Source organism: Amblyomma americanum, chromosome 7 (genome assembly GCF_052857255.1).
Source record: "Amblyomma americanum isolate KBUSLIRL-KWMA chromosome 7, ASM5285725v1, whole genome shotgun sequence".
Lineage (NCBI taxonomy): Eukaryota > Metazoa > Arthropoda > Arachnida > Ixodida > Ixodidae > Amblyomma > Amblyomma americanum.
This window is the reverse complement of record NC_135503.1, coordinates 7,117,632-7,132,069: the sequence shown is the minus strand read 5'-3', so window position 1 is coordinate 7,132,069 and position 14,438 is coordinate 7,117,632. Positions and strand designations below refer to the sequence as shown.

At 49.9% G+C, this 14,438-nt stretch overlaps 1 protein-coding gene across 2 annotated transcripts in view; it reads right to left on the bottom strand.

Annotated features, from left to right (window-relative positions):
* The window catches only part of LOC144098347 (cell adhesion molecule Dscam1-like), a 140,907-nt gene that overhangs the window by 34,596 nt on the left and 91,873 nt on the right, over window positions 1–14,438 (bottom strand). The window contains exon 3 of one of the 2 annotated variants that reach the window (XM_077630913.1): window positions 617–739. The exons of the other annotated variant lie outside the window; for it this stretch is intronic. Within the exon in view, the coding sequence (XP_077487039.1) occupies window positions 617–739 (123 nt within the window). The remainder of the gene's footprint in view (window positions 1–616; window positions 740–14,438) is intronic. 2 annotated transcript variants of the gene reach the window in all.

Genomic DNA, 14,438 nt, shown 5'->3' with positions numbered 1-14,438 from the left:
ATGCATGTTCGGCCTGGATTCACACTTTTGGCAGTTCTCGTGTGGGTGACGGAGGAGTCGCCCACCTTGTGGCACAGTTGCCAGAGAAGCTGTGCCAAAGAGAATAAGGAGGTTGGCACTTTTCTGCAGGAGCACGACTCGGCGTGATGACTGAGATCCACTGTTGGCACCCCCGAAGAGTTAACCTTCGTCGCTCGTACAGCGGCGCCGATGGGAGCCGAAATCCAGAGTTTCGCATTGATGCAGCTCTGTTGATACGGACTGGTATTGACACACAGCGTGTCTCACAATTCCAGGAGCAATCCATAGTTATGAAGCCGAAATCAGGTAAAATGGGAGTAACTGCTCCGCTTAGCCCCCGAGGAGAGTAACTGTGGCTGACGTCCCTTTAAAATTAGTCCCCGAGAGAGTAACAGTTCGTCATTTGATCTATTAGCCTAATGGCTGCGGCAACGCACTCACTTACAGAGCTAGAATTAACCCCTGTGACAATTTCACTCCTTTCTGGCTAACAGTACAGGAGAGAGGAAAATGAAGAAGTAGACACAAGAGTCGAGTCCCCGCGCACCCGCCCGCGGCGAGTGCCTCACGCGGGCCCGTCACCGTCGTCTCTCACCTGACTCCTCCCGGGACCAGCGGACGGTGGGCGTCGGGTAGCCGACCGCCAGGCAATCCAAGGACGCCGGCCCGTTGAGCGCCGCTGACGTGTCTCGGGGCCTCGTCACCCACTCGGGAGCAGCTGAGGGCCGGGAAAGAGAGTGAAAGAGCAGAGGAACGCCGCAATTAGCCTCTTTTCTCCCCCCAGCCATGCACGACTTGCCCGAAGGCTTCATAAGCTAGATTCCGCAAGCAGGCTGCCCCGCGGGACTGAGGACGCCATGCAGTGCGATCTCTGATGTGAATAGCGAAGAGAAGAAGGCACACGTGCTATCCTGCCTTCTCCATGCTTTAGATTCAACGTTTTATAACTGCCGGCTACGAGACAGCCTCGCTACCTTATGGAGGAGGCTAGAGGGTGGCAGAATTACGCTCAAAGGCGATTGAAATTGTCTCACAGACGATATAGAATAGGAAGAAAGGAGAAAGATTGTCTATATTTGTTCGTAAAAATTTATCTCCAAAGACTTTGTATTGGTTTTTAATTCGTCATTTTGGCTCATTGCATCAAGGTAAAAAATGTGCTCTTAGCACACGCATTTATTTATTTATTTATTTATTTATTTATTTATTTATTTATTTATCTATTTATTTATTTCATTACCTTCGGGGCCCAGCAGCATTACAGAAGGGAGTGGTTTACATACAAAAGTGGAACATACGTGCATTACACACCAAAGTGTGCCTTTTCCGAGGCAAATTTTCCGCCTTCGTTTCTATGTTTCTTTCTTTTTAACATATCGACCGATGCGGAAAATAAAAATGTATGTATACCTCCAAATTCCTCTTTGACGTTTACGGCGTACATACAGATAGGGCGGATTTAACGCGTCGAAGCCCATGCGTGCGCTGTTTCCTCTCCATTCAGCGATCGATTCCACGAACTGGGCACGCACGATCGAGCTGTCCGGCGCCCGATTACGAGACCGGAATGAGGGGCGCATAACGTATGCATGATCGCTTGGGGCGGCGGTGTAACAACGGCGTTCTTCCAAGGTCGCCGACGAATGGGATGGGCGCCCGCGATCGGAGGCGACGGCTTCCTATTGCAGCACGACGGACGTGCTTCGCGAGTTTAGCAGAAGAGCGCGCCGCGATTTAGTATGAAACAATGGTAGCTTGGAAGCCGGGTACAATGTTAACAGGCCCCTGAGGGCTTTTTCCCGCGTTCAAGTGTTTTGAATGCCGGGGAGATAATTCCGTGTTTCGTACTCAGCGGATGTGAACGTCAAAACAAACGGAGCTGAAGCCTAGTTCAACCATTCATTTCGAAGAAGAAAAAAAAACGATTTCTTTCTCGCAGAAGTGTGCTAAGTTGGGCTTGCTGCTCCACAGTCATACTTGAAACAGTGCAAAGAACATGTGCATGTCTTGTGGTACCTGTCTCTCTTATCCCGTTGCGCTGTTTCAGATTTACATTTTTGTGTGTGTGTTTCTTTGCCTGCGTGTGTCAAAGAAGGAAGACGCTTGGAGTTATTAATATTTAGAACCAGAAACGGAATGGGCTACAGGCAAAAAATAATTTAACCACGCACGAGTGCAGTGTATATATTTGTTAGCAAGTAGAGGAAATAAAAAGCGCAACGCGATAGAAAAGGCGTCCCGGAATTGTTCCTTTGTGGCGCGTCGAGTACCGCTGTACTGTTGTATACCTGACGTATGCGAGCACAAACTATCCTCACGCTTCCACTCCGTGCAAAAATTTACATCCTTTACTGCGCGAGAAGCACGTTCGTCGTCGCCCCCAAGATAATATTTCTGACCAAACGTTTGGCGATCGAACGGGCTCACGTCATTCCGTACCTGGGCGCATCTTTTTTTTTTTTTTTCCCTGCTATTTGGGATCGTCCGTCGATACTGGCCTCACGGTCTCTGTTTGCGACGAGGTCTTTCTGCGGAGACAAGTTCAAGGTTTTCGTCGTCGTTCGCTTAATGGCCCGTTCCCAGGTCAATTTCTCTCCACTGCGCTGCCTCGACGCATTTCCGGTTTAGTCATGGGTGGAGGGAGCGATCAAAAAACGCCCGCGTGTCTGCTCGCGCGCACTGACGGGTGTGGTTTATAATGTGCGCCTAATGCGTTCGTCCGTGGGCTTCGAGCAATGCTAATGCGACACGACGATGTTTGCTTGGATAAGATGTACGGGGCGCTACGGCAGTATTTTGGCTAGGATGATATTAGGTACGGTGATAATGTCACCAAAAGTAGCCGTAATTATGTGGAACACGGTCACCGTATATGCAAGCTTGCTAGTTGTTTCACAGTTTACTGGTATCTAAATCAATTCTTAAAGCACGTGCTTATGAAAAAAAAAACAACAAAGAGTTCGAGTATATAAATCCTTGTAATGAGCACTAGCTTTGAGGAATCTACAGGGTCAGAGTTCGTAGTCAGTCCGCCTCAGTGCGCATTCAAGCGTGTAGCATGCCTAGGAGCCGATAAACCGTAGAGCGACGACATGCTAATATTGGCAAGATCAGCAGAATCACGCTGGCGTGCCGGAGCTGATAACGGCGTGTCTGCCAACCCTACAAACATCGTCCAAATCAAGGGGTGTACAAGGAAAGAGGTCCGGGCGGTGGGGTCTATGCCCTTTTGAATTGCGTGGCTAGGCAGATTGAGGACAAACATTTAAGAAAGGACGGATACTCGAGCCTCGTGTTTATCGCGAGCATTTCGCCAGGTATGGGTATGGTATGTAGGGTTTGTTTAACGTCCCAATACTGCACATAGAATGCTTAACGGAGGATCCCGGATTTATTTTAACCACGCGGGGATATTTAACGTGCACTGGCATCGGACAGCACAGGGGCGTTTCTGCACTTCGCCTCCATCGCAGTGCGGCCGCCGCAGCTGGGATTCGAACCGGTGACCCTGAATTCAGTAGCCAAACGCCATAGGTAAGCCAGCCGAGCCGTTCTCCCAGCGCTGTATCACACTAACCAGCCCAAACAGCCCCCGATTCGGACTCATTATTATTATTTCTTGCGCGCGCTGAACAGCTAGTATGCACCTAATGTGTTTTTGAAGCGTCGATTTTTGTCGACAGTGTTGTCACTCTCCCGAACAGCAAGTGCAGGGAACAAGCATTAGTAAGGAACGATTTGAAGCCGCGATTCATCACAATTTGTGGCCGCGCAGTGAATATACAAGACGGTTCAATCTCATTGCATAAGTTCTAATGTGTGATGGGGGGGATTGCTGAACTGACGTTCGGTAGGCTTTAACACAACCACATTCAAAACAACCGAGACTGTAAATAGAGTACGCACTACGTGCGCTCGAGGCGCCGGATTGTCGCACACGCCAGATATAGAAGCCAGCCAGGAAGCGAGCTTTCTGATAGCTCCGCTGGGGCACAAAAGCGCGCCAGGTGCATTGGTGTCCCTCTTGAGGCGTTTAGCAAAGAAAAAGCAAAAGAAAATACAAAGGGAAGGAGGAGGTCTGCGGCACATTTCGCAGTCGTGCAGAGGCAGGAAGAGAAGAGGGGAATGCCACGTATATATACTGTATACATTAAAATGACGGGATGGAAAGTAAACAAAAATAAAACGCTTTTCGGGGTGGTTGGCAGAGAAAGGCCCCCAGAAGACATGAGAGAGGTGTAACCTTGTTGTACGCGAGGGTGTGGTTCTGCCGACTCTTTTACTCGTGGCTCAATCGTTTCCGCGGTCCTACAGCCATGCGAGCACGTGCCAGGATAGCGGGAAGCTCCTCCTCTCCCCTCAAGTCGTGACGTGCGCCGCCCCTCTCTGTTTTTGTTGTTTGTTGAAGGAAGCGCGCGAGAATGCATGAAGAAAAGGGCGCCTGGCGGAAGTACGGCGGTGGGGCTACTCGAATCGCGTTCGGTGGCTGCACTCGTGAAACCTTTGTGTGCTCTGTTCGTTATTTTATTTGGAGACTCTCCTGGCCTCCTTCAAAGCTGCATCCATGACAAAGGGAATGGAATTGGTTGCAGACCTTTAATCTCCACTTCATGTGTCACGATCATCTGCTACAAGTCCTCTCGGTTACCAGTAACAACTTTCATTAACCTTTCACTGTGAGTCTCGGTACAAGAGAGCTACTGGAAAAAGACTGAGATCCGCTGAGGAAGGTAGGCGTTTCGAGCTGTAATCTGGTGTGCTGACTCGCATATGCTATACGTTAGGGCTCTGAAGTTGAAACAAGATACCGTATGGCACAAGATGTCGTCATCCGCGTCGTAAGCCATAATTCCAGAGAGTGTAAGCTTGCAAATTCAGTTCACCATTCATGGTTTAGTAAATTCGCTTAAACTAGTGCACTTACGTCCGTTTTAAGCTGGCCCTCCAGTAGAGCTGTACTGCACTGCAGGAGAACAAAGGAGCGATACGCAGCAAGGACATCGCCTCCGCGGGACGATTGTATATCGTCTGTCCTGTGAGCGAACTCCGGCGGGAAAAACACCAGGCGTGTGCAAGTCTAGTGAACTCAACAGAGCTCTGCTTGTGGGCTGTTGAGACCTCTGACATTTTTACACATTAGGACCCTGCTCTCGCTTTCCAAATCTTTCCAAATAAACGCCTCACACGTGAGATGAAGTCAGAGGTTTGACGGAAACCCGCCCGGTCGGGATGAAACACGACAAAAAATAAAAGGCACCGACCAAAAGAAAGAGTAAACGTCATTTCATCTTTCTTTTGGTCGGTGCCTTTTATTTTTCGTCCCGTGAGATGAGCAAAACATGATTCTCAAGAAGTCTCCCTCGTGTCGGTGCCGATATGCAGGGAAACCTTCGCAATTTGCCGTTTGCGACTCCTGCAGTAGGCCCGAAGGCGCCCTTATAAAAATACAAGGAAAATAAAACGCAGCCATACGGAGGTGGCAGCCTCTCCTTTCATCCAGGCACGCGGCTCGGAATTTATTCATGAGCGAGCGTCGGTGCGCTGCGTCGAAGCGCCCCCCGGTGATGGTTGCGGACATGCAGCGAGCGCGAGCTCGGTACGCTCTTTATTTACGTCGATATATGGAAGAGGCGAGTGGCTGGTGCCAGGCTTCGGAGGCAGAGTAGGGGCACATGACTACGAGGATGACAACGGAAAGGCATTCCGCGTGCTACTCTTCGCGTGCTACTATTCTGCTCCTCCTCCCCCTCGCCGGCCTGTCTTTCTTCAGGGACCGTCGCCGTAAGATTCAGCTAGACGAGAGCGCCCACTTCCTCCTCCGTCGGTCGAATTTGATTTGCAAATGCATTGAAGAACGAACGGGACGACATCTGCGACTTGCCGGTACTGTTTCTCTCTCTGTGAGGAACGCAGCCTTGATTTGAAACACGCGCCTCTGCGCCCCCCTCTGTCTCTCTCGGATTTGCGTGCTTGTGTCTGCTTCATATTGGGGTGAGTATTCGTGGCGCAAGGCGTCTACGCTGTGAAATAATATAGCCGTCCAGATGTCGACAGAACCGGGTATAGGTTGCACCGTTGCGCTTCCCGCGTGCGGGTCACGAATAGCGGAGCTGCTTCTTACTATGCACGTGGGAAGCAGATGCCAGCCGGGTGCAGAAGATAAAAACAAAGCAGATAAAAGCGCTGCCATTTATTTCGGAAAGGGATATCTCTCTCAAGCGTTAGCAACTGTCTGGCAATGCGTCTGGCACTGAGGGCAAGTAACAAACTTCTGTGCTAACGCCCGAAACTGATCTACGCTGACGCACGTACGGAACTAAAATTTGTGTGAAAGGCTAACTGAACAAAAGTTCAATGCTCCAGTGCAGCGTTGAAGAGTGTTTTTGTGGATCTCAAATTCAGTGCATAGCAAATGACGATGGGAACTCCTTCTTTCTATTGCTCATATTATAACCCACAGGATAACAGTATGCTGAACAGAAAATAACAGCTTTCTTAACTGAAGCAGAAAAATGAGTCCTAACCGCAAGGGCATGTCCGCTACCTTTGGTTACGCCAGCGCACCAGAAAAGCGTTCTGAGATGCATCCGCCTTAGAAGCGCTATGTTTGCGCTAATTTCAGCGTGGGCCCAAGCAGGCGGCCTGCAGAACCTTGACGCTTTGCTTCTGCTTAGTCTGTGGTTTAAAAAAAAGCATCGCCCTACTCACTGCTGGGATCAAGTGCTCCGCAAAGGGGAGGCCAGATAGGTTTTGTTGACCGGGTCCTAGCGCAACGCCCATTGGGAGGATCTTGCATCAGCAGAAGAGAAAACACCCGAGAGCACCGTGGAGGATGATTGATGCGCTTCCCATGACGTCAACGCACGCCCCGATCATAACAAACGGATGTTTCCCCCGCGCCCGGTCAGTTAATGCCGGAAGCTTGGCGTCTCTCTTTCGAGGGGGCACACTGATGTGCGCTGCACGTCGCTTCTGTTCCGCGTGTTACTGTGATGAACGACACAAGAAATATGAAGAGACGAGGAAACAAAAAGAGGTGGCGATCTTCGTATGCTCGAGCTTATTTGCGAAACTAGCTAGAGTTTCCTTGCTCGAAAACCAACGAGCAAGTATCTTTTCGGATCCTTCTGATAAACGCGTAGATTTAAATCAGGCACATTTTTTTCTTTCTTGCCTTCCTTTCCTTTCATTCGAAGCGACTAGCTTACTGTCTTGCTCAAAAATTCGCTGGGATATCTATTTATCTTATGTGCTGGAAATGGATGCCTTTACCGAAAGCGAGGTTACATATGGTTACGTTCCTTCCGGTTTGGCTTCTCTCCAGCCAACGGGCGAGTTTTATGATCGACGGCATATTTTTTTTCCCGTTGACGGTTTTGATGGTATCGCATTAATAATTTGGAAAACTCCAGGAGAAAGAGGATTTCGGCTACTGTATACGTAGTTACCTGCTAAGAGATGCAGCTACCTGCTAAGAGACCTCGCAGAGTCTTCGTACAAATGTGAATGAATGAATGAATGAATGAATGAATGAATGAATGAATGAATGAATGAATGAATTACCTTGATCAATATGGGGCTGGAATAAAGCTGTGGTTAAGGGAGTTGACAATAGGGGAAAGGACATAACGGTCTAGAGACTAAATGCCACATTTGGGATAAGGCGCCGGTTTTAGCGCGATTCAATTGCTAAGAGAGTGCGTAAAGATCTGTTTACGTCACTGGCGGGCTCAACGTTTGTTGCGCAGAGATGTAATACATACATAGGGATGCAATACGTAGGACGACGCTGCTTTCCCGCGCTTTGTGTTAGGTTCTAGCTCAGGCCTCATACGACATATATACTGAGCAGCTGAGTACCAGTTCATCATTGTCTCCCTATCACCGCAGCCCCCGCACATCACTTCACAAGGTGCTCCAAAAAACAAAGGCCCCATGCTGCTGCGAATGAGGGCGTGTATTACGTGCAACGGTAGATACAAAGCGATTGGGATATTGGCCCAGATCTGATAAGAGGTCCGTGGCCCTATCTTGTTCTCCACCCGCAAAAAGAAAGGGCGTTATCTGAGCGACGCCGTGCGCGTTGAGTGACAGTCCTGGCGCGCATATCCTTTTAGACGTCCTCGTTTGTTTACCGCTTTGTTGCACAACAGGCCGTGCTCAAGTGTGCTCGCCTCCTCCGGATTTCCGCTTGGACGACCTCGATGCGGGCTTCGGGTGTCGCTCTCCGTAAACGAAGCGACGGCGCATGCGCGTGTACCGAAAAGAAGCAGGGGAGGGGGGTTCGGGTTACGGTTCGGTGACACCGCGGCCGGAGGAGCTGGCATAAGCAGCCGCTCTCTATAGACCCCGACCGATCAAAACCGTGCAGTATTATGGAGGCTAAGCAAGGCTGCAGCTGTAATCGGGAGACGAAATGACGAAGATGTTCAAACGTAAGCCCCGCTATGCTTGAAAGGTGTACACTGGCTCGAGCACCACTAGCTGTCAGGACTGACCGCCGATCAATCACCAGCCATCTCCATGTAGTCTCCAATCGACCTTTCCTCCATGCAAATGGCTTCGCTGTTTTGGCTCCCCTGACACCGACTGGACGAGCTCGCACAAAGCTGTACCCTTTTATACGGCGCGTAGCACTGAGGACGAATCGTGGCGGCCATGAGTGCTCGCTCCGGGAAGCGACGTCTTAACAGGGAGCCCCTTTCATTCGACCTGCAGTCGCCGCTGCCACTGTTGCAAGGTTAGAGCGCTGGGAACACTCAACGATGCACTGCGCTTAATGGGACAGCTTTATACCCGAGTACGCGAGCAGTACGAATGTCTAGGCAGCAGATGTCCGTACGGCATGTGTGACCTCTGTCGGCAGTCAACAACTCGCCGAATTTTGCTCCGTCTTACAACGGGTTGGCAAGGAAGTGAACGAGGCTGCTGAAACCGTCAAATAAGATTGCAGGTTCCAGAAACGTGTTTTAGCTTAGCTGTGACGTTTTGGAGTAGGCGTTCATCGGGTAAACGTACGCCTTCTGCGCACGCGTAGTGGCAGGTGCGCGCCCCACCTCGCTCCATGACTCGCCACTGTGCGTGCGCAGCAGGAATAAGTTAATCCGGCTTACGATTACGCTGTGATACGTCTCCGCCATGTTAAAGCTCTTCATCAGTGCGCACAGTTGGCTGGTACTTTTTGCTGCAATATGGACTACCGCTCCAGCTGGAGTCACAGGCGTGGGCCACTTAGCCCTTATAAAAATTTCTTTAGACAGTGTGCAGACTATCCATAGACACCTGTCTGTAAAGTCTTAGACAAACCCTAGAGAACAGTCTATAGAGAACACAAATCTTGTAGACACTCTACAGACAATCTATAGATTTATGGGCGTACACTTTTAGTAGACTTTTGTATATAGACAGTCTATAGATTATGAAGAGACAAAAAATATCTATAGGAAGGCAATCGAGTCCACAAGAAGTCTATAGACTATCTATAGACCGTTTTTGTAAAGGAGGAACCGCTCTCGCGCGCGGTGTGCTTAGTTAACTCGGCTTTTGAATAAATGACACGAGCTGCATCGCCGGCTATCACTGCGCCTTCACACGCATGAAACTATCAGGTTCTCGATGGCTGTTCAAGCTCGCCGTCCGGAAAGGAAGTGCTTTCCAAAATGCGAGTCGAAAGGGTTCTATTTTTCTCGCACGAAATTTGCTGCGGCAGAAATTTTGCCACTGGAATGTGAAACCTAGGCCAAGAAACGCGAATTAAATTCTACGGTTTGCTTCTATGACCACGTTGGCGATCTGCAGGCTATACTCGAGCAGGCTATCACAATATGTGAAGAACACTTTTGTTGCAAGGCTTCGACGTCTCATTATTGCGCAATTTTCTCGCGCAAGTAGTCAAATCCGACGTTTCCCCAGCACTGGAGTATCGGAGAAGTAAGACATTTTGTTGTAACGAAGGTATGCATAGCACGCTACACTGATTAAAAACTGAGGATAAAGGATACAAAGAAAATCTGGGCAAACGGCAAAAATACAGCTGACAAAAGGTGTGTGCACGAACTGGGAGAGCTTTTCAGAAGTCACCTCGGCACAGCAATCATTTCAACGCTTTCCGAGCCGATTTCGGCGTTCCGCGAGTACAGACCAAACGTAACGCAGCATCCTATTCGTGACCCTAGGTGAATCGAACGAGAGGAATGCATGAAACAAGTTAAAACTGAAAAGAAAAAAAATGGAGAGAGGGTGAGGCATTGAAGAGCAGATGGCGTCAAGCCTCAAAGCGCAACGACCTCTCTCGTGCTTGTTAAGTTAGAGAACAGCTCAAGAAGGCTTGTTTACGGAGCCGACGTTTCCAGTATTAACTCGACCATTAACGACGAAAAAAAGACAGAAATATCTCAGACTCTCCACGTGCATAGCTGTTGCGTGCTTGGCCTCGTTCGGTCCTTTCGAACATGAACACGCGTTTCTTTTCTTGTATTTTCTCTATCTCTCTCTTTCTTTGCTCGGGTGTGCGGGTAAGGGCCGCGCCTGGCGTCTATTGATCGTGAGAGCTGATGCACTCAAGCGCACCTGTCTCTGACATCGCGTGGAAAGCTTTTTTTTTTCGGCTTCACTTTAAAAAGTGAAATATAAAGAAAACGGAGAAGGATACTGGGGGAGGTCGAAACAGGCCCGAAATGGGGAAGACTCTGTGAGAACTTGAGCGCAGAAGAAAATGAAACACGCTTCCGGCTCGCAACGCAAGTCGAAAGGGCAAAGGGCTTTGAACGCCAAAGAAAAGTAAAGGGGGAGAAACAACGCTAAGCGCGGAAATCAATGGCTTTCTTTCCTTTTCACAACTGTTTTCAGCGCCGTTTACTCGTTCCCAAGGAAAGCAGGCTGGCAGAACGACGAGCTTGATTCACGTTTAATTAATGTGACAGTTTTTCACAGGCTGTGTCTCAAAGTGAACTGCAGCACGTGGGGCAGGCTGTTTCGTCTAGATTACTACGTCACTCTGTCTCAAATGTACTTTTCTCCATTTTCCCGCACATCTGGTAACCAGGGGCCAAATCTGCACAACTGACTTAACAGGGCTGCGACACCGACTAATGGTCGTAAGCCTGTCAGCTATGATTTCTAGCAACAACAGTTCAGTCACGATAGGCGCTGTGCAACCACCAACTGTGAATAGATAAAATGTGACCATACGTGCTGTTGCTCCATTAGGAGGCCTATACATCGTTCAACACTCCCCTTCTCCCCAATTGTGACTTCCGCATGCCACGCAATTTAGATAAAAGTGATTGTAATTGCCTGCACCGAATTCGCCTGGACGTTGCGTTCACTAAATCTTATCTTCATATAATTGGTGCATCATGCATCACACTGTGCCCCACATGTGGAGTGCGCGAGGATCTTCCACGCTTGATCTGCCACGGCCAAATCTCAAATAAGCACCTCAAGGCACTGCTAAGTGCTTTAGGACTCCGTCAGGACGGCCCCGTGCACCTGGAGCATGTCCTTGGACCTTGGAGGGATGCGGATTCGGGTGCGCGCGGGACAAAAAGCATTATTAGTTTTCCTTAGAGACACCGGTTTGGTGGACACCCTTTGATAATCATGTGTGTTTGCGAGTGCGTGAGTGTTGAGTATGCTTGATTTCACCCTTTCTTTTTCTCTCTTCCTCTCTATTTAACCCTCACCTGGAGTAGCATGCTAGGCCAACAACCAGGCAGACCTCTCCTGTATTTATTAAAGTCTCTCCTCTCTCTCTTCTCCCGTTCTCACAGAATACAACGGCTGGACGCTAGTGGAACGGCATTTGTTTGTTGTCTGGTAATCAGGTCATGCGCTCGAATGGATTAACACCGCAGCGGTGGCCTAGTGGTTTGAGCATCCGCCTCGCAGGCGGGAAATGCGGGGTTCCGTCCCCAGTTCCGCCGGGTGCCCACCGGTGATACAACGGGTGCAAGCTTTCCCCTGGTCTGGTGCTCGGCTTCTTTGGGTTTAAATGTTTGGGAAATTGGTCTTTCGGCTCACCTTGAGCAGACGAAAAACACCCCGGCGCTCTTTGGCCACAGATGCCCTTGCGCCATAACAATCGCCACCACCATCGAATGGAGTAACGAAAACAGTAATGGGGCAACCGTCGTCAACCTCAGCTTTTCCTGCTCAAATTAGTGAACTGCTTGTGCAGAATAAGCTGCACGTACTCGAATTCTCGTCCGTTGCATTACTCAGCACGAGCGCTCGTGAGAGAACTTTCACCTGGTTCAATGCACAGTTTGCATTTGTGGAGATACCGAGACATGAGAAGGGCGACGCCGTACAGCCGGAGTAATGACCTGCTTATCAACACATGCCGCGCGTCGACTTAAAAAGGTGTACGCTAAACGCACGAATGCATTAATTTCTGGAGAAGATCAATGTTATTTACATGTGTCATTCGAGCAAGTGTACCACTGACCTCATTTGAGCTTCAATTTTACTTCTTTTTGCGCACGGATATTGGTACGTATCGGCGAATCAGGTTTGATACCCGTGCTTCCGCTACCGTTTCAGTACGCCCCACTGTAGCCTTGAACCGTGGCAATTGAAAGAGCACCAACTCAAATAAAACCAAAGAGAAGCTTATTCGCTGTGTGGCAGCAAGCTTGACGAATAAATGCAGCGTTTCGCCGATAGTGAAGAGCTTCGACGCTCAGCTGAAATGTTAGGCCAAACGTATCACGACTCGCAAAGCTGCCATATACAGTGAGCCAGAGGGACACATACGCAAGAGGAGATTGCTGCCGTGAAGCATGCGGTACAGGAGTAGGGACTGCACTCGGCCATACCCAGGTCCGCGTGTGACGTCAGAGGAAAAAAAGAGAGTGAGGGAAGCGCCGCGCCTCGGCGGCGAATCGCGAGTCGTTGATTTCCCCTCGCCAGCCGCCTCTTGCCATTACTGTAGTCGTCTATCTTCCGCGACCGTTTCTTCCGGCCCCGCCGTGGCTCTGTGTACACACACGCGGACGCGGGGGCACGCACAGCCGCGGCGGAAAGAGCAGGCAGCCGAGCCTCCACTGCGGTGCGCGTGTATCGACCCAACGACGCCGCTCCAGACCGTCTCGGAAGAACGCGTCCCGTAGCTCGCCTCCCCTCGTCCCCTTTTCCCGCCCCTCACGTCCCGTGCCTCCTTTCGTGTGCCGGGCAACGCCGGCCAGTTGGTGCTGCGGATGGGGGGCGGAGGAGGCTGCAGCATCCGCCCTTGCTCTTCAGCATCACCGTCTTCTTCCCTCCCCCTCCACTTGCTCCCTGAAAGATGGGATCGACCTCACTGACCCGTTTGCTTTGCCGACTCTCCTCCCCTGCCACGTTGGGTTGGCCTTCTACTCCTCTCTTTTCTTCCCCTCATTCCTCTCCTCCTTCGCCAGCTCGGCTGCTGAGAGTTCCTCAGGGTTCGGCTTTCCAACATGGCGGCAGGAACGCGGAAGGAAGGGAAGGTGCCTGCTTGACTGTACGATCTTGGCAGCTGTGACCGCGAGCCGCTTGGCCTGCGGTTTTTGACCCTGTCGTAAATGCATTCATTCTCTTCCAAGGCTACTGCAGTGGCGGCATTTGTATGGAAGCAAAATGCAGGATCCTTTGCGTAATAAACAAACTAGGAAAAAACCCACAAAAGCTGCCACAGAAGGTACCTTTACAGCTGGTTCCTAACTGTAAAAGGGCTGTTAATTCGATCGCGTTTTTTTTCTAACTCTGTGCTGGTAAAACCTTTCGCTACCAGCGCAGACACGTTTTCCTGCGAATCCTAACTTCTATTTGTCCAGGTAATGCGACCTACTTCTTCCGCTATTTCGCCGGAATGCAGTTTAAGAAGCTGTCCTGTGTCCTCTTGTAAACTCCGAGACATAGCGACGACAACTTAAAAAGCGAGTCAGCCTGAAGCACTCGGTGACATGAGCAGAAAATATGAGCTTTTCCCGCTTGATGTGATATTACTTAAGACAAGCTGGGACGCATAGTCGTCAGTGGTAGCGAGAGTGGAGAGACGCGGCTGCTGACCTAGCGCTTGGCACGCTGTATTCAACGAGAAAAAAAAAAAGAAAGTAACGAAGACAAGAAGAAGAAGAAGAAGAAGAAGAAGGAAGTAAAACAATAAAACACATACTTTTCGCCGGCGCCAGCCCCGTCACGTCGTCTACAATATTCTGCTTAAAACAGCGTGCCTATCTCTTGCTGCGTAAAAGCGTTATCAATTTCTCTCGACTCGAGAGTGAGCTTACTCTTCCGTAAAAGGAAGCACTTCCTTGCGCCAGACAGCTACGACGTATATATCGTGAGATGCTGGGTACCACAATTCGGGAGATTTATTAAAACTTTGTTTTAATGATGTCGGCCACACCATACGTTTGCACTCGGGACGTTGCTTTCACTTTTAAGCTGTAAAGTAC